Raw genomic sequence first — 22,565 nt, forward strand, 5'->3', positions numbered from 1 at the left:
AGGACACATGGAAGATGGACTTGTAACCAAAAATTATGATGATGATGCTGTATGCAGGAGAAAGGTTGGTATGCCATTTTTACTCTGTTACAAATCTCCATCTTCAGTGCTGATATGTACCATTAGATTAATCATAGAATATGATGCTAGCCATGAGTAAGTGCAATGGAAAGGATGTAGAGCTGTAGCAATACCTTGCAGAACTGAACATGAAATAAGAAGCTACAAAGGGACAAAAATCTGGGACAAGTTAAAGTGAAAAAACTATAGCTACTTCATCTTGTTTGGTATTTATGGAGAGTGGTACGCAAGAAATGTATTGTGATAGGCAAACTGCAAATTGTGAGATATAACCAGCAAGAAGTACATTATGCCATATATGAGGGAGAGAGTGTGATCCAGCCAATGTTGGAAGAGATTCTTGTATGGGGTGTGAAAGTCATATTGTCATTGCCATGCTGATTGAGGTACTGAGGTATTGCTTTAAACTGTAGATAGACAGGTGCCAAGAAGTATAAAATAGTTACTTGGATGAGGAAGTGTGTAAAAAATAAAAAAGTGCAGTGAACAGTTGATAGAACATAGGAATAAGGAAAAGCAAAACAAACCCATTTTGGAAATATGGACAGGAAAGCCTAATGAAAGGTAACTTGGAATCAGTAGATGGTGTATTGTCTTTGAATAATTAGTTTTTCTCTGTATTGACTTGCAAAGCCCTAAGCCCTTACATTCCTGGTAAGAGAAAAACAGGATTGAATGAAGGATTGATGAGTGTATGTTTTTTAGTCTGTAAGTATGTATGGAGCTGAGAATAATAGTATTGGTACCCTCATATTCCTAATGTCTTATGAAGAGCAACTGTAAGGAGAAACCAAAAATAGTCATTGGTGCAGGAATGTGTCACAACACCCACCACTTAGAATGCAAACACCTTTGGCACGAGAGGGAAAGCGAATGTACCTGGAACCCTGAAACTTGGTCTTTGACTTATGTCAGCAATTCCATTTTATGTTTCCTCAGCTCCATTCCTGTCCCCCAAAACAGGAAGGTGGACTGCAGAAGAATATCTTCAACCTGCAGTCCAGTGGGCACTTTTTTTTTTTTTTTTAGGCTTCAGGGCCTATTTTTCAGGGGCAGTTGCCTATCCCAAGGCCCAGTAGTCCTCCTACACCTCCATATGTCACCACTTCGGCGCTAACACCCACCGTCCACATTGAATACATGCTAGGGCTGTCTCATTCAGGACTGGTGTATTGTTATTAGCGGGGATATTTCTGCGACATGTCGGCAGGTCTTATGGTAGATCAGTAAAGTCTGCTTTTTTTGAAATTCAAATCCTTAAACTGTTCCCTGCCCCAGCTGGGATTTGAACCTGGGTCAAGTAGGACTGTAGACCACCTCACTACCGATCAAGCCACCGCCTGGGCCCACAACAGCAGCAGTAACATCAGGAAATTAAGGAGCCTTCCTGTAGACTTCACCATGTGATAGTGGGAATTAGAGTTAGAATGATAGTGCATTTTTTTTTTAGGAGGGTTCATAAGAGGCTTATGAATCTGCGATTAGGATGCCTGAGGTTACTTACCTAGCTATATTTACAGGGTACCAGGGCAGCGTGAGCGAGCCGGGTATCGTCACGTCTGCCCCGCATGCGGTCAGCGCCCCACCTGCACAGCTGCCTCCTTCATTTGTGGCCCCAGCATTCACCACCTCCCCTCCCACATATCCTCCAGAGCCTTACCTGGGACGCCCTCCCACACCCCGGATGTTCCCGCCCGTCACACAGGCCCCACATATCTTTGGCCCACCTGTTGCCCCACCAGTGCCGCCAGTTGGAGCACCCCCACCTCTTGGTGCACCTCCGGTGGGTGCCCCGGCTGTTCCTGGTCCCCCTGTCACCGGCCCGCCTTTCTTACCCCCTGAGAACATGATTAACTTTGGAGCTCACCCGGGGCCGCCCCTCACTGGACCTGCCCCTCACCCACCCCAGTTCCCGCCTTTCCAGGGCTACACCCCTGGCACTGTGGTAAGTCACAGCACAACAACACACTCACTGTGCTGCGTCTTCAACTCAACATACCTTGACACAGCACCTAAACATCTCACTGCAACACTCAGACTGTGCTGCCTTTGTACATCACATGACAAAGCACAGCATTGCATTGCATAGTATAACACACATTGCTCTCAGTGCTGCTTTTGTCAAAACACTGTAAATCACCATAATCCTGATGACACTGCCATTGTACCGGAGTCAGTGGATCCAGTGTTTGTCCCTTGGCCTTTGATTTACGCTGCTGTTGTTAGCATGGTGGTAGGCAGGATGCAGTTGGGAAGACAGCAGGTGTGTCTGGGTCGACTGATGAAATGCTGAAGGCCTCAGGAGATAGAGGAGTGGGTTTAGGTACTGATTTGATGAATATGATTATACATGAGTGTGTTGTGCAGATGAGTGACTGAAGAGTGTGATTGTAAATGTTTACATGGGGAAGGGTGATGCCCTGGAAAAAGGGAATTATAGAGACATTAAAATTTTGGACCAGATAATGAAGGTACTGGAGAGAGTTCTTGAAGTAATGATTAGGGAAAGAGTGAATATTGAGATGCAGTTTGGGCTTCTGCCAGACAGAGGGACTACTGATGCCATATTCATGGTCTGTCAGCTTCAGAAAAAATATATAGGAAAAAGAAAAGGGCTCTGTACTCTGTTTTTGTTGATTTGCAGAAGGCCTTTGACAGAGTCTCTTGGGGAGTGGTGAAATGAGCAATGAGAAAGCTTGGGATTGACGAGTGGCTGGTTGGAATGGTCATGGCAATGTATGTGGGGGCTTGCACCCAGGTGAGAGTGAATAGAGATTTGATTGATGAGTTTTCAGGGAATGTTAGCATGCATCAGGGGTCAGTCTTAAACCCGTTAATGTTTATCATGATGCTTGAAGCCCTCTCACGTGACTTCAGAAATGGACTCCTAAGGGAGATTTTGTGTGCAGATAACTTGGTGCTGATCGCAGAGAATGAAGGGGAGGCAGAGGAAAGATTTAGGAAGTGGAGAGATGGTATGGGGCCAAAGGGCTTGAGAGTAAATGCAGATAAAACAAAAGTGATGGTACCTAGGGCTGGTGGTTTTACTGTCAGAGAAGAGGAGAATGGCCATGTGTGATTTGCCACAAGGGCATGGGAAGTAATTCTATAGTGTGTAGTATTTGTGATCAGTAGGTGCATAAGAGATGTAGCGGTATTAGAGGTAGACCGAGATAAACGTTGATTTTATGCGTGTGGTGTGTTGGGGAGAGTTTGTCGAAATTGTCATGTGTGAAATGATTGATCTTGCTGTTGAAGTCTTTTGAGTGTGTGGAAGAGTCTTGTTACTTGGGAGACATGGTATGTGCTAGAGGTGGGACTGGAGTTAGCCCTGTGGCTAGAGTGAGGAGTGGTTGGAGGACGTTCAAAGAGCTGTTGCCTCTCCTGATATTGAGAGGACTTTCCCTTCGTGCTAAGGGATCCTTTTATGTGGCATGTGTTAGAAGTGTAATGCCATATGGTTGTGAGACTTGGGCAGTAAAGGAAGAGGATATTTGTAGGCTTCAGCTGACAGCAGTGACAACGATTAGGTGGATATGCTGTATGTCCTTGTATGTAAGACCTAGGGGGCTAGGTTTACGTTTGATGAGTCGAGAGGCAGGATGAGACTGAAGTGTTTTGGTGATATGATGAGGAGGGGTAGATTGAGACGGTTTGGGCATGCGGAGAGGATGGGGGATGACAGTTAGGTGTGGAGGGTGAGAAGTGTGAACGTTGGGGGTAGGGTTGCGAGAGGCAGACCAAAAAAAGGACTTGGGATGAGATCATAGAGTGTGACCTCAGGGATAAGGGACTGAATTGGGAGGCTGCCAGAGATCAAGTAGCATGGAGAACCACCATTAGGTGATCAAGGCCAGTGCATTCAAACATGCTGAAGCCTTTATAAAATAAAAAACGAATGAAAACGAAACAGCGCAGCACTTGAACAATGCTGCCTCTGTACATCTTTACCATAGTGCATCTTCTTTCGATGCACTTTCATCAGTATACTTGTGCTGTAGCACCTCTGCACAGCACAACATGACACAGAACATTTCGTAGTTTTGTAGTACATTTTATTATGTCTGGCAGTCTTATTGATCTAATGTGTCCACAAATAGGTCACACTTGTCAAACAGATGATTCTTTAGCCTAAACACCAGCTTACAAACATCTAGATTTTACACTAGCAAACACCAGATACTGCCTTACTTAACTGTGACTCCTCTGACATCATCCCTTGTATTCCAGCTTAAGCACCGGCATCCTTTCAGTTTGCGGCTGTCAGTTATTAAGTTTAGAAGTATGTTTAGCTGTGTAGGTAGTACTTTGCCAGGTTGCTTTTGTTTACAATTCATCATGCTGATTATTTATCATATTCCTACCTTTCATTCACCCCACTTAGTGGAAAATACAGTTGGGATAGTTATGATGATGATGATGATCATCATCATCTAATCCTGTATTGCCCCATGAGGAGCGTAGGAGCCTGGGCCTGTATTCTGCATAGTGCTCATGGTCGACCCTAGCTAACCGTCATAGCTAAGCAAATTTATGACAGTCAGTCTTATGGCCGTCGGAAGTCGTCGGCCATACCTCACTAATCCAACAACACCGTCAGCTGCTAGAACGCACCGCTCACAATTTGTCAACTTTAAATTTATGGAATAAAATAGGTTCTTGGCATTATTTTCTTGGATTTAAATTGTTTTAACTTCATATTACGACTTTTGGGGAAGTTAGACATAGTAAAATAGGAATTCGTTTGTGAGAAAATGCGCTGAAACGTATTCCCGTTGAAAAGTGTGTAACCAAAAACACTGTCTGACTAGTGTAAACTTAACCTACCTTATTAATTTCATCTAATTTCATATTAGTATTTTTTTGTTGGCTAGGCTAAACTTGGTTAGGTTAAATTTTATTATATATATATATATATATTTTTTTTTTATTCATGTCATTATTTATTATAATATACTTAACCTACATTACAAATATTTTCTTAAGTCCAAAGAAAGTTAAAGAAAATGTTCATTGCTATGGACAGCAATGGGACAATAACCAGTTCATCTGGGTTAGGTTGAGTTATATATTTCTATAATTTGTTTCTGGTTTATTTAATATTTTCATATTTTTTTACACTAACCTTAACCTAAAGTATTATTTTTTCGACCAGTCTAAACTTTACCTATCCCATTATTATTATTTTATTATATTTAATTATTTATTATTTAATATTTTTTAGACGTCCATAATTAACCTAACCTGCTGGGGCTAGCCCTACAAGTACTGTAAAGCCCAAACTCTGCACATTTGCATTTTTCCGGTAGCAAGATAACGTAGTGTTATGATGACCTTAAGCTCCGGGGTGAGTGGGTTTCTCCTCTTGGTGTCATTCGATAAGGCGTCTCTCACAAGATTGGTGACATACAAAATACCGTCCCTGTCTAGCCGGTATCTCTTGATAAGCTCAGCATCACTGAGCTCGTTAAGCACGTCCCTTCTTCAGAAAATATTCCTCGGCTGGGGATCTGCTTGCTGTGGTGCGGCCATGTTGACACACTTCTGACGGTCATAGGCGGCGTTAAGACAGGGTGAACCCGAACATACCATCGCGCGTCTTATTATGGTTGTCCATAGGAGTTTATGGTCGACCATACGAGTTTCTGACGGAGTTATGTCTAAAATGCGCCATTTTGTTTAGATATGTACGACGGACTTAGCTATGACGGTTTGTAGAATCTGGGCCCTGGGGCTAAGCAAGTTAGTCCTGACATTTAAGATGAGAGTGACCAGCCTCACTCATCCCTGAGTGGCATTATGTGAGCAATAAACCCCAACCACCTGTTGGATATAAACTTGCACAGGCTGAAGCTGATTGGAACACTTTAACCAATTACCCGTGGGCTGTCACTACCGTTACGCTCGTTACATAAGTACCATACCGCGGTGCGTCACTTCCGTGATCCAGGGATTTTTAAAAATCGCCTGGGCTTTCAAGTGCAGTGTTGTATCATCTATCAGTACTGCCAGTGTGTAGCTATAGGCAGTGCTGCTCATACCGCTAGTACTCACATCCAGTGTTACCAGTTTAGCCATTTTTCTGTGTTTGCCTTGCCTCCCCACCTCCTCTCCCTTACCCCCTTCCCCGCCTAGCTACAGCCTGGCCACACAACACAACTCCTGACCAGTTTTTTCCATTCTCTTTTTCCAATGAAATGTGCCCTATGCCCTATTCTCATACTAAAAAATATATAAAAAAAAAAGGAAAAGGCTAATTGATACCGCCATTGACCATGAAGTAGCTAATTTATCACCTGGCAACACCCCACGTGCACATGGTTGCTAATTTTCCCTGTTATTTACCCATTGAAATGTCCCTTATGACCTATTCTCATACTAAAAAATATATATTAAAACAAAAAAAAACAAACAAAAGGCTAAGTGATACTACCATTGACCTGGAAGTAGCTAATTTATTGTGTATTGTCTGGATTTTCTGCTATCCCTGCGGGAGGGGTATGGCGCAGTCCAGCCATCCCCGTGGGTAAGGGGTTAATTACCCACAAAACCACCAGGCGCCGTAATTTGGTTATATAGTTACTGCCCAGTATAGTAAATGGTTTCCTGGTGTACAGGAAACCACTTGGCTTGTCACTCAGCGTAGAGTCACCCATTGACAGCAGCAAGAGATAAGGATGAAGGAAAGAAGACCAAAGAGGAAGAGAGGAAAGGACAGACACCCGAGAGCAGCACAACATAGAGTGAGTGGATGATGAGCGCCCCCACCTACCACTAAGTTATGATAATAACTCATTATTTTATTTTTTATTTTTATTATTTTTTAAATTCAATTTGATGTTGAAATGTGGCAGCTCCCCAAGGAACCTCATGGCTCCTACAGCAAGGGAGAGGGTACAGTACTGCTTTGCCGATTCATATCCCAGATTAGATGGACCCCTTCGATATGATGTGTTATGTCATATAATTGTTGCTACTTCCAGAGCTTTATTCATTGTGAGGTAGATTTCTTGTAGAGAAAAGGTTGTTGAAATCTTTTTACCCTCCCCCACCTCCTCAGAAAAGTTTTGTATAACTTGAGTTGAGATGCACAAACACAGTTATGATTACTTCCCTGTTGCAGTTCAGATTTTGAATTGCAGGAGGAACAAGAGATATGGGGAGTTACTGCCATCACCTTTTCGCGTGTCTCCTGTAGAAAGAAATAATTTATCTATCTATCTATTGCCAGACGCCTTAATCCTGTACGGGGTGGCCACAAACAAATCGCCTTCACGTCACCCTGTCCCTCGCCATTTCACTGCCCTGCTCCCTACTCACACACCCCCTCTCTCATATACCTCTCCACTCCATCCTTCCATCTCATCCTCGGCCTCCCCCTCCCTCTCCCCCTCCTCCACCTCACTCACATACACTCTCCTCATCAGTCTCTCACCCTCCATCCTCTCCACATGACCAAAGAAATAATTCACTGTAATTTTTCCACTTCCTCACCCTGCTCTTGGGTGGGAAAGGAGGTCCGGATAATGATGATGATGATGATTTTTCCACTTATAACTAAATTTTCTTTATGCAGAACAACAGGCATGGGAATATCCTAAACTTTCCTTGTCTCTCCTGGAAAAATACATCACATGTATGACAAGGAATTGATCTTACATTTGTTTGTACTGTATATCTTGGCTCTGGATGGGGTCATCTGTTAGTAGTAATAATAAAGCACAAAATACATCACAGACATGAAAAGTTAAAGATGCCTTGCTTTAAATCTCCTTTTGATTTGTAGTAAAAATTGAAAGCTTGGATAGATTTTAAAAATGTTTCCATTATTTTATTTCATTTTTTGTTAGTTTTGTAATACTGTAATCCTGGTTTATTTGAACATAAGTAGGGTTAGGATGGTAGTGTTGGTGAATAGATATTACGTTCAGATCACCTGAGTTTTGATACTTGTTCAGTTGGAGACAGTGATCATTCTTAGGAAGTGTTGTGGGTTAAGTCAAGATTAATTTTGTCAAGTTATATACAGTTACTGATGATTTTGAGAGTGGTAGTACAAGTATTTAAAGTTTAATGTGATTAATGTTGATGTGGAGGGCAGAAAGGTTGAGTTTACTGTTGGCATTTCTATAGTGACGATAAAAACAGTGAAAGGTAGGAAAAGAGGTATCAGTGATGATGATGAATGATACTGTAGGTCTTTTATAAGTACACTAACATGAATCAGATTTTTATCCTTTTGCACTTATTTCTTGTAGCTCAGTGGCAGAACAAGACATTGTTGTAGCTCAACATCCTTTCATTAGCTCTTCTTAATGACTCACACCATATTTCTGTATTAATCTCTTGCCATAGTTCAGCATTCAAGATGGAGAGATGACAGGTTTAGACCAAATTAGAGGAAAATTAGTATAATTGAAATCTTTGTTTTGGGATGATGAGGGATGGCATCATTAATTACAGTAAAATTAAGGAGTCATATTGATGAGATGTAATATAACCAGACCACTGTTAATTGTTTGAGAAAAGAAATGATACCTTGATAGTTTGATTTTTGAATATGTATGGTTACACTGCACTGATGATGTGGCAGTAGTTTATATAGGTACACTTGATTGCCAAAAACATTGTGGTCAGTAATTACCTACTTTTCTTCATTTATAAAGGCTCCAACATGCTTCCATGCTTCAGCCTTGGTCACCTAATGGCAGCTGTCCACGTTGCTTAATTTCTAGCAACCTCTCTTCAGTCCCTTATCCCTGAGGTCACACTCTATGACTTTGTCTCAGGTCTTCTTTGATCAGCTGAAGAATATTATCTCTTGCAGTCAGAGCTGACTGAAAACTTGTGTAGCAATAGTGTAAATAGGTATGATTAGATGTCAGCAACTTCTGGCCAGTGACACCTAAGGAATATTATCTGTTACAGTCACAGCCGGGTGAAATCTACAGCAATGGCGTAACGTACTATAACACAGAGACGCAGCAGCAGCTACCCCGAAGCAATCCACCTCTGCAGAAGCGACCCAAGGCAGCCATACCAATTGTCCCACCACCTGAGAGGGAAAGGAAGAAGCAGGGTGGACAGAAGGGAGCAGAAACAGAGAGGATGGCAGAACACGAGAGGGAAGGGGAGAGTGAAGGACCAGCAGAGTACGAATCAGCAGGGGACTCGGATGTGTTGGTGGAGCAGGAAAGGAGTGTGGAACCGGGCCCAGCTGTTGATTATGATAGTATTGCAGAACATGAGAGACAAGTGGAACAGGAGAAGGCACTAGAGCAAGTTAGACTGATGGAAGCAGAGCGAGCTAGGGAAGAAGAGAGGGCAGAAAAACAAGAGGCTGCAGCAGCCAAGGAAAATAATGAGGATAATCAGCCGAAACCTGACACAACTTCCATGACACAGACAGCGCCCAGTGTTATACCAGACAGTGTTACCCCAAAGCCTTCTGAGCCTACAGCAACAGAAAGTCCCCAGGTTCAGATTAAAACAGTCACCCCAGTTGCAACTATTGAACCACAGACAAGCTGTATGGAAAATGCTTCATCAGACAGCCAGAACAAAGGGAGTACAGAAAGAGAGACCTCAGAACCTGCAAATCAGTCATCAGAAACACCAGACACTGCTGTAGAAGCTTCATAATATTTTATATATTATAATGGCTTTTAGTGGGGTAGATATTTATTGCTAATATTAACTTGTTCCAGTTGCCTAATAATTGTTCTCCTACAGAGTTTTGTATGCAACTTCCCCCTTTCCTCCCCCCCTCCCCCCCAGTAGTTTCGAATTCCCTCATTGTTGTTTGGCACTGCAAGTTATGTCCCTGTAGTTTTATCATTGTTTTACCTAGAATTTGTTGCATTTGGTGTCTGTTTAAGATTAGGTACAGAATTATATATCAGTGAACACTTGACTTCACCATTTTAGCATCTTTCTTTGTTCTGGTAGCTGGGTTATGCACTAAAATGTGAATTCATGTTCTCAGTTTATCTGTGTACTGTAATTATATCCCACTGACATATACAGCATATATACATATTTTTTTTAAAATCATATTTTGTCACTTTCATTCATGTTTTGTGCAGGGTCTAGAATAATCATATTCTTGCTACTAAATAAAGGGTGACACTTGAATTTTTATAGTTTTATAAAGAGAATGTGAATCCTGTTAGTACAGAGAATGGTGAAGTATGGACAACCAGAGACCCAAAGTTACAGGACTGGACATTTTGGCTGAGTGACGCACTTAGGTACTGCTGTGCATTCAGGTGGTTATTTTTATTTTTATTTTATTTTTTTCCAGATGACATTAATTTCATGAGTGAAATTTATTTTGAGTATACTGTACTGTACTTGATGGGCTCAGATTCAGTTCTTGGACTTCGAAAGGGGTTATATGGGATTTTTTTTTTTTTTTTTTTTCCCCTCCAGTACTGTATTGGATGTCTTGTGAATCTTAAAGCCTGAACCCTCAGTCATAGCAGAATTTAATTACACTTAGCAGATCTTAACCAGAAATTTGGGTGAACCAAATGGCAGATTTGTCCAGTCCAAGATACTAGAGGATTTCTGGGGTTAACCAGGCTTACATACATTATATACAGTATATCTATATCTATCTATCTGTCAGTGTAAAAATATATATATATATATATATATATATATATAATTTGTGGTAGGAGGGGGCACTCACCATCCACTCACTCGATGTAGTGCTGCTTGGGGTGTCTACCCTTTCCTGTCTTCCTTTCTTCTTCTTGTCTTTCTTTCCTTCATTCATTCCTCTTCCTTCTGCCTACAGGTGACTTTACACCTCCTCTTCTGTCTTTCTTTCCTTCATGCTTTCCTCTTCCTTCTGCCTGTGTTTGACTCTACACTGAGTCAAATGGTTTCCTGTACATCAGGAAACCATTCAGTACCCTGGGTGGTAACCACATAACCAAATTATGGTGCCTGGTTGTTTAGTGGGTAATTAAGGCACTCCAATCGGATTGAGCCTATGTAGGTTTATATCCAAAGGGTGGTTGGGGTTTATTGCTAACATTATGCCACTCAGGAATGAGTAAGGCTCGCCACTGTCATCTTAAATGTCAAGACCAACTTGCCCAGCCTTGGGTTTCTACACTCCTCATGGAACAACATAGGATTGGATGGTGGATATATATATATATATATATATATATATATATATATATATATATATATAATTCTGAAAATTAAAGATGCAACACCTATATTTGACTTGTGGGACAAGGATATATTGTATGATGCAGTACTTTATACCAATCAATTGAACATCTGGTAGCAGTCTCCATATGTATTTTGTATAATTACACGTACATATTGGCTAGGAGTGCATATACATTGAAACTGTTTATGTATATGGTCATGCTAAGTTTACAGCATGCAATTTTTTTTTTAATGCAAAAATATATTATTACTTTTAGATGTTCATTTATGAATATAAATGCATAACTGTATACTGTACTTTGTTTCATTGATGGTGTGAAATCCTTGAAAAAGTGTCAGTGATCATAACAGTTTTGGTCATCTCTGGCTTTCCATCTGTCTATGTAGGATAGGTAGCTATTACCTGACAATAATGCAGGTCCTTGAACATGTATAACATATCTGGAGGCAGTCATGAATGTTATTTCTTATCAACATTAAACCATCATTCCTCAGTATGTCTTCGCATCATTGTCATTCTGTTTAGAAGTCTCCAGTTACAGCTTTCATTAACATACCTGCAGTTCACAGCCCAAGGATTTTGTATTGTATCGTTTATTAATATAAAGGTTCCAACACGCTTGCATATATTGGCTTTGGTCACCTAATGGCAGCTCTTCATGTTGCGCAATCTCGCCGCCTCCTTGTCCAGCCCCTCATTCCAGAGGTCAATGTATGACTTTGCTCCAGGTCTTTTTTGGTCTGCCACTCACAACCCTACTCCCAGTGTTCACACTTCTCACATTCTGCACCCAATTGTCATCCTTCACCTCTCAACATGCCCAGACCATCTCAATCTACCCTTTCTCATCTCGACATCAATACTTTCCAGCTCTGTCCTTCAACTCTTCAGTGCCCAGGTATTTAGAGGAACTAGTTACTTCAGTTTAGTTATAGTAATTTTGAGAGCATGTGTGAAGATAAACTAGGAAAATAATGTTGATAAGAGAATGAGGCAAGAGATCATGAGACTGGAAACATGGGTGGGAGTATTTCAAGGAGTGCAGCTTGGAATGGTGATACAGACTGGGGCAGTTTTGCCATGGCCACCCTAGATAAACTCTAGAACTATATGTCTGGTAACTGGTAGATGCATTTTTGTTCTATGTTTTTCATTGAGATGCAAAAGTTGTCCCTATCAAAGAAGACATTTTGGGGGAATGCCAGTGCTGTATATACTATATGCAAAAGATGGGAGGTTGTAGGCAGGGGGAAAGACAAACAGGAACATTCAGAGATGATTAGTTATATTTATAGAGGTATACTCGCAAACATGAAGACCTGGAAACCAATTACAGGAACTCTTGCGTCAGGGTGTCGGGAAGAAGGGGAATGAGAGTGCAAAGAAAGTTCAGAGAACGAGATGCTTGTCAATAATGAGGCTATCTGCTGGGATAAAACTAATTACCGTAAAAACTCAAAGTGTGAGGAGAGGAGGAAGGCTTTCCCCTGCTCACCAAACTCCCAGCATAATAGTTTGTAGGAAAAGGATAGAAAAACACCAGGATTATTGGAAAGAACAGACATGGGCCAACTTTCCATATTCCACAATATCTGCTTTTCATACTGTATTGCCTGTAGCATTCCTAATAACTGGTTGCTTCATGCCTGTACAAGGAGATGAATGCATATAAGGAATTTAAAAGACTCGTTTCAAATGTAATACCGGTACCAAGAGTAAAGAATGAAGCAACACAATTGAGAAAAGAGGAAGTCAGCTAATGAAAGCTTTTGACTACCGTACTGTTTTGAAATGGCATGTGTGATGAATGCCCCCTCATATGAGAACTGAGAGCTGTCCTCCACACAGGAGTTAATCTGTCTATTGCCAAACACCTTAACTCTACGGGGGGTGGCCACAATCAAAGCGCCTCCATGTCGCCCTGTCCCCCGGCATTTCACTGCCCTTCCCCCCGACTCACACACCGCTCTCTTATATACCTTTCCACTCCATTCTTCCATCTCATCCTTGGCCTCCACCTCATTCACATACTCTCTCCTCATTAGTTTTTCGCTGTTCATTCTCTCCACATGGCCAAACCACCTCAGTGTATTTCTCCTAACGCTTTCTATCACATCCATATCCACACCATAATGCCCCTGCACTTCCTCATGTGTCTGTCTCTCCATGTAACTCCACATGCTCCTTTCAAATAATTCATTTTCACTGCTCTCACTCTTGACTTGTGTCCTTCCAACAAGGTCTGAGCTTCACTTCCATACGTTAGAGCTGGTATCGCAATACAGTATAGTACGGTACTATCATGCGGCTACGTTTTTACTTCCATGCTCACTTCACAGGAGTTATTAATGAAGTACTGTAATAAGTGACTTGCATGGGGTAGGGTTAATTTTGACTCGCTATCCCTTTAGTTGTAAAGTGGACCTCATACAGACTGGTACAGTTTTTTAGCCTTGATTCTTTCCTTTTTGAATTAAGAATAAAAGGAGGCAACTACATGTAGTTAATAATCATGGGAATCAGTTCAGCTGGTTTCATTAGAAAAGTAGGCCCAGTGTTATCTTTGCAAAATGGATTACAAGAAAGTCACCATGGATACTGAAAGAGGAAGACTGAGTTCTGTCACATGAAAAGTAAGAGGGCAGTTATGAGGAAGATTATGGTAAGAATAAGAGGAACTGATTTTTTTTTTTTTAATAGGTCTGTCGGTCAAATCAAAAGCCTGGCATGCATTAGCCTCTATATATGAGTGTTCTAGTACTTGGTGTGAAAAATAATGCAAGAAATGTGTGAAAAACTAATGGCTGGTACCACATGCAAGGGTGGACAGACGTAGATGTACAGTACAAATAAATGATCAGCAAGATGAACGGTGTTGATAAGAGGAAAGAACTTTGAGGATCATCAACATACATTCATAGTTTTAACAGAAAAAAGCCATTTACAACCACTAAAAACCATGAAGATTGTAAGCTGGCAACAGAGGTACAGGTAGAAGAGCAGAATGTGTAGTAGGGAAGACTGTAGAGGCCTTGGATGTATACAGTACTGTACAGTGTATGCAACAACAAAAGTTTAGCAATAATTCCAAAAGGAAGATAAGTTTATGAATTTAGGTCCTGGTTAATGAGATAAAACTATGTAGTAGTCCATTAGAAAAAGAAATACAAAGTAAACAGAAAATCAGTTGTAAGAAGTCGGTAAAGTATGTCAGGAATTCAGATAAATGCCCGACGTTTTAAGCTGCTCTAGATCTTTATGGATGCAAAGGTGTAGTAGATTTATTCACCAGGTGGATCAGTGATTAGACAGAAGAGCCAACTGTGTTGTGGTAAAGCTGAAAAAAAGAAAAATCTAAATGAAGACTTTTTAAAGGTGAAATTGCATTTTTTTTTTCCCCCATGTCAAAAATTTTAGTAAGTCATCGGGTAACTCCATAACCTAGATGTTATCGTAACACAACTGCATGTATTTACTTATTCAATCCCAGGTCACTCTAGCATATCCCCTGAAATGTATTCTTCAGTATCCATCGTGTATGTGTGTGTTCATTCAAAACCTATGAGGTTTAATTGCATTCTCACTTCAGTATTTCATACTACCCTACATACATTCCCTGATGGCATGAAGAGCATCTTAAACCACCTTAGAAGTTAGGTTACTTATAACAATTACAGACATTCCTCATTTCGGGTAGTGTCGCTTATTAATAACTGTGTCGCTTATTAATAACTGTGTTGCGTTTCAAACTTCACTTGAATTAACCGTAACTGTTAAGCAACTACTGGCGTCATCAACTTCCAGGATGTTCCTTTTCGGCCATCTGTGCAAAGAGTAAACAAACTTAACAAAGATGCCCGTATAACATCCAGCTAAAATTCGATTTTTTTTTTTTTTTTTGTCAGAAGTTACTAAGACATCGAAAATTAAGTCCCGAAGCTGCATAGATGTACAAGGATGGTGTGCTGAGATAAAATCGTACGCAGCAAAAAAATAATAATAATAATAATAATCTGGTAAACAGAAAATTGTTCAGTCACTCAGGGTGCGGATGCTCAAAACTTTAGTCCCGGTCGTTGCTCGCCAGCGCGGGACTAATGTTCACAATGGCTGCCGTCTGTGATGTTCAAAACAGTTTGGGCGCCATGTTGTGACGTCAGCGGGACTATGTCTGGTCGCAAATCCATCAATATTTACGACTGGTTCCGAGCAGTCCTAAAGCCCATTCAGCACGGTCGTAAAGAAGCTTTGAGCCTCTCATCAGCATTATCTGCCCCTCAAAACATTAGTTAAGGCAAGTGTTTGTAGTACATACAAGCATATAGCGGTATTTTATTATGGCAAGGATCACAGGGAACTCTCCCATGCATGATTTGAGCTTGGTTATCGAGTTTTAAGTGACAAGCTATTGAGGCCTCTTATGAATTGTAGATGTGCAGCATAATTTTATCTCATGAGACTGTGAAAGCCTCCCTATGATGCCACATATTTGCTGTAAAATGTAGGCTACTCATATATTTTCATTAGGTATGGCATGTGAGCTGTTTTGCTTCTACAAACCCTCGTTCTAAGTTAGATGTGGGCAGAATTGGTATTTTTTCTGGTATATTACAGTTTAGGACACTTCTGGAATTTCACATTTTAACCTCCATTCTCTAGAGTATGCATATTGAATTCCAGAGGTGTCCTAAACAGTTAATTTATTTTCTTTTTTTCCTTTAGGGACCTTTCATTAAAACTCTCAATTTTATTATGACCAGTATGGGCTATGAAGTGATGGGTTAGGGTCTTTAGGTAAGGATAGGGTAAATGTGTACAAGTGCACCTGCCTTCTGGTAATGAATTTGATATAGCTCAATAGGTACATCTTGATGTTTGCGTCAAATTATCCTAATTCATCCATGGCAAAATAATAGCCTTTGAGATATTAACAAAAACCCACCACCACTTTGCATGTAGCTTAAAACCTAACCTAACCTACCCTAGTCTAATCAGAAGCCTAACCTAACATTACTTAACTGCACCCCACTGACCTAAAAACAACTTAATTATCGCCGTAATTATGAGGTCTTGGCTTGACAACCTCCATGCAGGTTTGGGGTTTAGGTTAGGTTAGTTAATTTAGGTAGATTAGGTTAGATTGGGACTAAAACATTGTTAGATAGGCCTAATGGTTATTAAAAAATATAAAATGTCAAAGATTATAAATTAGAAAAGAAAAACAATGCAAAACAGGTCTTAAGGAAAAAATTTCCAGTTTATTGACTAAACTGAATGCTTGAATTTTGTTTTTACGTCCGAAACATCACATTGAATTCTACTGACAGTATTGACAGGATCAGTAACATACCGCCAAGCTGCCGCCTTCATCCTGACTTCTGTTGCGGCACTGTCAAATGAAAATTTTCCCAATATAATGTCTTGCTTCTCTGCAACACTTGTTGCCATAGCAGGCAGCTTTGCATCAGTGAGGGTTTGGGCGCCGAGGTCTCTTGGCTTTAAGTTCACCTTCCATTGTGCAGTAGGCTAGTATTAGCAGACAGAGAGGCATGTGGCGAGTACCTGTGGCAGTGATTTTTGTTGTTACCAGCATGCACGTGTTGTTTGTTTAGAAACAACCTCCTTGATTCTAATTGGCTGCCTTTTTTGTTACATTGATTCTCATTGGTTGCTATCAGATCAGCTGGCGAACTGCCTGCCCTCTGCCGCGTGATGGGACTAACACTTAGGGCCGTTTTCACAGTCGTCCCCAACAGCCTACTCGCCTCCGAATGCACGTTTTCGTTTTCACAGTCGCCCCCAACCAGCCCTCTGAGGCCTCTGTTGGGGACGGCATTCGGGATGGCCCGAACAAATTACTGGAACATTCTTGGGGGACCTGCAGCCTCCCCAGCAGACGGTCCCGAAAGTAATAAAGTAAAAGAATAATTACATGTAACATATTTTCATTAATACTTCAATATTATGTACCCAATGTAATATTTCTGGGGTAAAAAACACACCCGGTACTGAAAAGAAATATATGGTGAATGGTTGGCGAGTAGAGGTAGGGGAGAAGATGAGAGAGAGAAGAGAGAGGTATATGTGAGCAGGAGAAGGGAGGTTAAGAGACTGGTGAAGGAGAGTAAGAAGAAAGTGGATGAAGAGTTTGGGAGGAATCTGAGTGTGAAATGGAGGGAGAGTAAGAAATTGTTTTGGAAGGAGGTAAAGAAAGTAAGGCAGTGTGAAAGGGGAAATAGTAGGGGAGTGAAAGATAGGAATAATAGATTGTTGGTGGAGAAGAGAGAGAAAGTGAGGAGATGGAAGGAGCACTTTGAGGATTTGTTGAATGTAGAGAGTGAGAGCAGTGTGAGTATAAGTGGTTGGGGAATGGCTGGGAGAAGAAGAGATGAGAGGAGGGAGGAAGAGATCAGTAGGTCGGAAGTAGTGGAAGCGATGAAGAAGATTAAGCTGGGAAAGGCCCCAGGAATTGATGGAGTGTGTGGTGAAATGCTTAGGTATGGGGGTGAGATTGTTGTTGAGTGGATATGGCAGTTGTGTAGATTGGCTTGGGAAGAGGGAAGGGTTCCAGAGGACTGGAAATCAGGTACCGTAAACTGGGGTGAATTCGGACTCGGGGCGAATTCGGATAATACTGCAATAAAAAGTTGTTTAAATTATTTAATAATTAATGAATAAACATATTAGAAATCTGTTTGCTCCCAATTGTTTGTAATTCTTTACTGTACTTTCGTGTAAAAAGATACTTAATATATCACGTGACACATACCAGGTATATACTAAAAAGCAAACATATGTAAAAAGAATAAAATTTGTAACATTGGCAAACTTTCTTTGGCAGAAATGTTAATGAATAGATGCAGGAAAATCTTCGGTGGCCGGATGTACTTTCATGCGTAGTGTGAAAGTGCAAAGTAAGTAATTGGCGTTATCTTCTCAATTAATCTCTTAACTGGGCATTTAATGAAATTTTTAAAATTTTCATGCAAATTGGAGTCAGTTCGGACATGAGGTGAATTCGGACAGGGGGAGTATGAATGAAAAATTAACACTTTTTACAATGTACAATTGCTTATAATTTGCCAGATGTGGATACTGTGTGTAATTGGGTTCATATGTATCATTTACAGGTATACTCTTGAGCTTTTATGGTACTACCTGTTTAAACAAGGTCACCCAATGACTCGAACATTTAAGAAAAGAACTGGTGGAGATCAAAGTCCTTATCGTAGTGAAAAAGGCAAGCAAAAAACTGGTAAAGCCAAATAATCATGTTAAATATCACCTGTACCTTATAATCCATCAGTCTTCCAAAAACAAAATTATTAGTCAAGAAATGATTGTTCCATATACAGTACTAAGGTTTGTAGCTAGATTTGTCTTATCTACATGTGTTCTAATATGTTTTATTTAAACCAAGGAAAAAAATAAAACTGCTCTTGTGTTCATATCTCATTATAGTCATTAGCTAATTTTGTCAGGGAGTGGCATTATTTTTGTACTGGAAGAACATTTTTTTAAAAGCCCCAGAGCGTCCGAAATGGCCCCACATAGGTCCGAGACTAAACTGGGAACCCAGGGTAGTCATATGCATTCATTTTCTATTTATGTACGAATTTATACAGTGTGTCCGAATTCACCAAAGTTTGAGTACAAATTCGGACACCCATTACTATATTTGCTATAATTATATATGAAACATTTTAAATTTTGTACTGCTATGATTCGATACCCTAGTGGACCAGCTCAACATACAGTACTTAAGATCTTGGACTGAATTAAAAACTAGATTACATGGCACAAAAAAATGAAAAAATCGTCCGAATTCACCCCAGTTTACGGTATAATTGTTCCTCTGTACAAAGGAAAAGGGGAGAGAGAAGTGTGTGGTAACCATAGGGGTATTTGCCTTCTTAGTGTGACTGGTAAAATATATGGTAGAATACTCATTGATAGGATTAGGCATATGACAGAGGAGCTAGTTGGAGAAGAACAAGGGGGATTTAGGAAGGGAAAAGGGTGTGTAGACCAGATATTTGTTCTGAGATGTTTAGTGGAGAAATATCTAGAGAAGGGAAGGAAAGTGTATGCTGCCTTCATGGACTTGGAGAAAGCTTATGACAGAATAGATAGGCAAGGTATGTGGAAGGTATTAAGAATATATGGAGTGGAGGGGAAATTGTTGAGTGCTGTGAAGAGTATGTATGAGGGAGCTAGGGCTACGGTGCGAGTGGATGGTGAGCTGAGTGAGTTCTTTGATCTCAATGTGGGACTGAAACAGGGTTGTGTAATGTCTCCATGGCTGTTTAATATATATATGGATGGGGTTGTAAAGGAGGTTCAAGGTAGGGCAGTGGATGTGGGGGTGGCCCTAATGAATGAGGGTGAGATTTGGAAGCTTCCGGTGTTGCTGTTTGCTGATGATACAGTATTGTTGAGTGAAGATGAATGGGAGTTGCAAGGTTTGGTGAATGAATTTGGGACAGTGTGTAGGAGGAGGAAGCTGAAAGTTAATGTAAACAAAAGTAAAGTTATGGTGTTTGAGAGGAATGAAGTCACAGAGTGTGCAGTGAGGTTGGATGGTGAGGATATGGAGAATGTAAGTGCATTCAAGTACTTGGGTAGTGTGATGAGTAAGGATGGAACTTTGGGGGATGAAGTACGTGAAAGGGTACAGCAGGGAAGGAAGGTTGTTGGTACACTGAAAGCAGTGATGAGAAATAGGGAGGTGAGTATGGAAGTTAAGAAGTCACTGCATGATGGTATTGTGATCCCTACCCTGACGTATGGAAGCGAGGCGTGGACCTTGCAAGAGGGGAACAAGTCAAGAGTGAGAGCAGTGGAAATGAGTTACTTGAGAGGAGCATGTGGAGTGACGTGGAGGGACAGGTTGACGAATGAAGAAGTGAAGGAACGTTGTGGGGTAGATGTGGATGTGGTTGAAAAGATTAGGAGAAATACACTGAGGTGGTTTGGACATGTGGAGAGGATGGAGAATGAAAGACTGACTAAGAGGGTGTATGTAGGTGAGGTGGAGGGAGGGAGAGGGAGGGGTAGACCGAGGATGAGGTGGAGGGATGGAGTTGAGAGGTATATGAGGGAGGGGGAGGTGAGTTGGCAGGAGGGGAGTCAAATGGTGGGTGACAGAGTGACTTGGAGACGTTTTGTCTGCGGCCACCCTTTGCGGGATTAGGGCGTCGGGCTATCGATAGATAGATAGATAGTATTTTTATGAGACTTTCTACTATGTATCCGAACACTAGCCATTCGCAGACTGGTGGAGGCTCTACAACAAACGGACCCAAAAGAAATACGAGAATCGTTGTCTAATGCATATCTTCGTGACAATTCTAATATCTGATGCCCGATGTAAAAGTTGAAATAGCTAACACCCCGTTTAGAAAAGAAAATGTTCATATATTAATAGTACAGTAATCACTCCAATATCCGGATCAATAGAGCCATCGGTAGGTTCGGATATTGGTTTTGTCCGGATATTGGGCCCCAGCTTATGGACTTGTACTTACGGACCCTAACACAGAGAAACACCTATACAACTCCCTCCGGACATGCATAGCACCTATTTAACACCCAAATCACACCAATAAGGCACATAAATGACTGAAATAAATGCAATAGACACATAAAATGTGGGTTTAGAAGTATGTTCATACATTAATAAACATTCTGGTACTTATGGACTCTAACCGAACCTAACCTAACCGAACCTAACCGAACTCTGAAAAACACATTCCTACTGCACATGCATGAGGTAAGTTTAGTATGGAAAGAAGTACAGTATGACACTTTCTGGTAAGTATAGTATGGGAAAAAATACAATATGAAACATTCTGGTAAATATAGTATGGAAAATAGTACAACATGAAACATTTTGGCTACTTACAGCAAGTCCCTGGCCACCTCGATGAATAACCGCCTCCTCTCGGACTCTGACAGTAAGAACGATTTCCTGAAGCACTTGCACTACACTCTTCCTGAAGTCTTGCACTGAACTTAGTCACTAACACACAGAAGTCCGTTCTTTTCACAGTGTTCACTTTAGTCCAAATAATGTTCCATTAAATTTAAGTGTTGCACATTAACTTTTCCCAAGTTTTTTTAAGTTTCCAAAGCCAAAACAAAGAAGGTTAGTTACGTTAAATTTCTTTTCTACTTAGTCTTTTCTCCCAACTTGAAAACCTTAACACAACACACCGTTTTTTTCACTGCACAACACTCAAAATTCCCGTGTGGTCTAGTGGAGAAGTTCTTGCTGTTTATTCACTGTCAGAGCCCGAGAGTATCACTGGCAGGCGTCCAAGGGGTGCATCGGTGGGTAGTGGTGATGGCGTACCGACTACAGAAGACTCTGAAGACAGCCGCAAACTCACGTCGAGCGGTGACTCCACTGTAGCTGATGTGCTGGGCTGTGGCTCGGAGCATGAGGGCCTGTCTTGGGGAGGCAACGGAGTGGAACCAGGGCTTGGCACAGCGGGGGTCACGGGCCTGAAAAAACTGTCAATCGTTGACTGACGCAAGGACCGACGATTCTGGCGATTGATGATGCGCTGCCGGAAAGCACGCACTTCCTCCACGAGTCCCAAGGGCCTCATCTCCCTGTCGCAGTCTGGGTGTTCCAGGTAGTCTAGGACGAACTCTAGATGTTCCCGGAGTGCGCTCAGCTTGGGGATGGCTGGAGTAGTGTCCTGCTGGGCGGAGTCTGCATCATCATCGCCTTCGTCGTCGGAATCTTCAAGTTCGGGACTGACACCAGCAACCGAAGACGCGATCTCGATATCAGACAACGTCTGATACCCAGGATCGCCCTCGTCGTCGTCCAACCACTCACGAACATCGTCCACATCAACATCGTCGCCGTGCGTACGTAGCCGTGCATGGAAGTCATCCACGTCAAACCCTAGGAAATCGTACTCCACATCTGTTCCGAGAAGCAGACGAGACCAACCATTTTCAAGAGTTTTCACAGGGACTTCCTTCCATGCACTAGCCCAGTTGTACAGCGCAGACTTGATGTTGTAGCGGCGAAGGTTTTCCAAAGTCCGCTTGCCTCGAGTGTCACGTCCTTCCCTGCGCTCGTCCTCGTCCTCGAGAACCACCATCACCTCGTCCAGGAACTTCCGACGGTACAGGCGCTTTGTTGCCACGATCACTCCTTGGTCCATTGGTTGAATGAGAGCAGTCGTATTAGGTGGCAGAAACATGCACCTAATACGGCCATTCTCAGCAACCAAGTCCTTGTCGCACGGGTGGGCAGGTGCATTGTCGAGGAGAA

General features: G+C 41.5%; 1 protein-coding gene across 1 annotated transcript in view; it reads left to right on the forward strand.

The window, feature by feature from the left end:
* LOC145399070 (uncharacterized) overlaps positions 1–11,521 on the forward strand; it is a 50,243-nt gene extending 38,722 nt beyond the window's left edge. The window contains exons 9-10 of the mRNA XM_080271846.1: positions 1,602–2,026; positions 9,010–11,521. Coding sequence (XP_080127972.1) covers positions 1,602–2,026; positions 9,010–9,723 — 1,139 coding nt within the window. The 3' untranslated portion in view covers positions 9,724–11,521. The remainder of the gene's footprint in view (positions 1–1,601; positions 2,027–9,009) is intronic.
* Positions 11,522–22,565: the final 11,044 nt, after the last annotated feature.

This window comes from Coenobita brevimanus, chromosome 1 (assembly GCF_032717465.1).
Source record: "Coenobita brevimanus isolate Jiangsu-jjx chromosome 1, ASM3271746v2, whole genome shotgun sequence".
Lineage (NCBI taxonomy): Eukaryota > Metazoa > Arthropoda > Malacostraca > Decapoda > Coenobitidae > Coenobita > Coenobita brevimanus.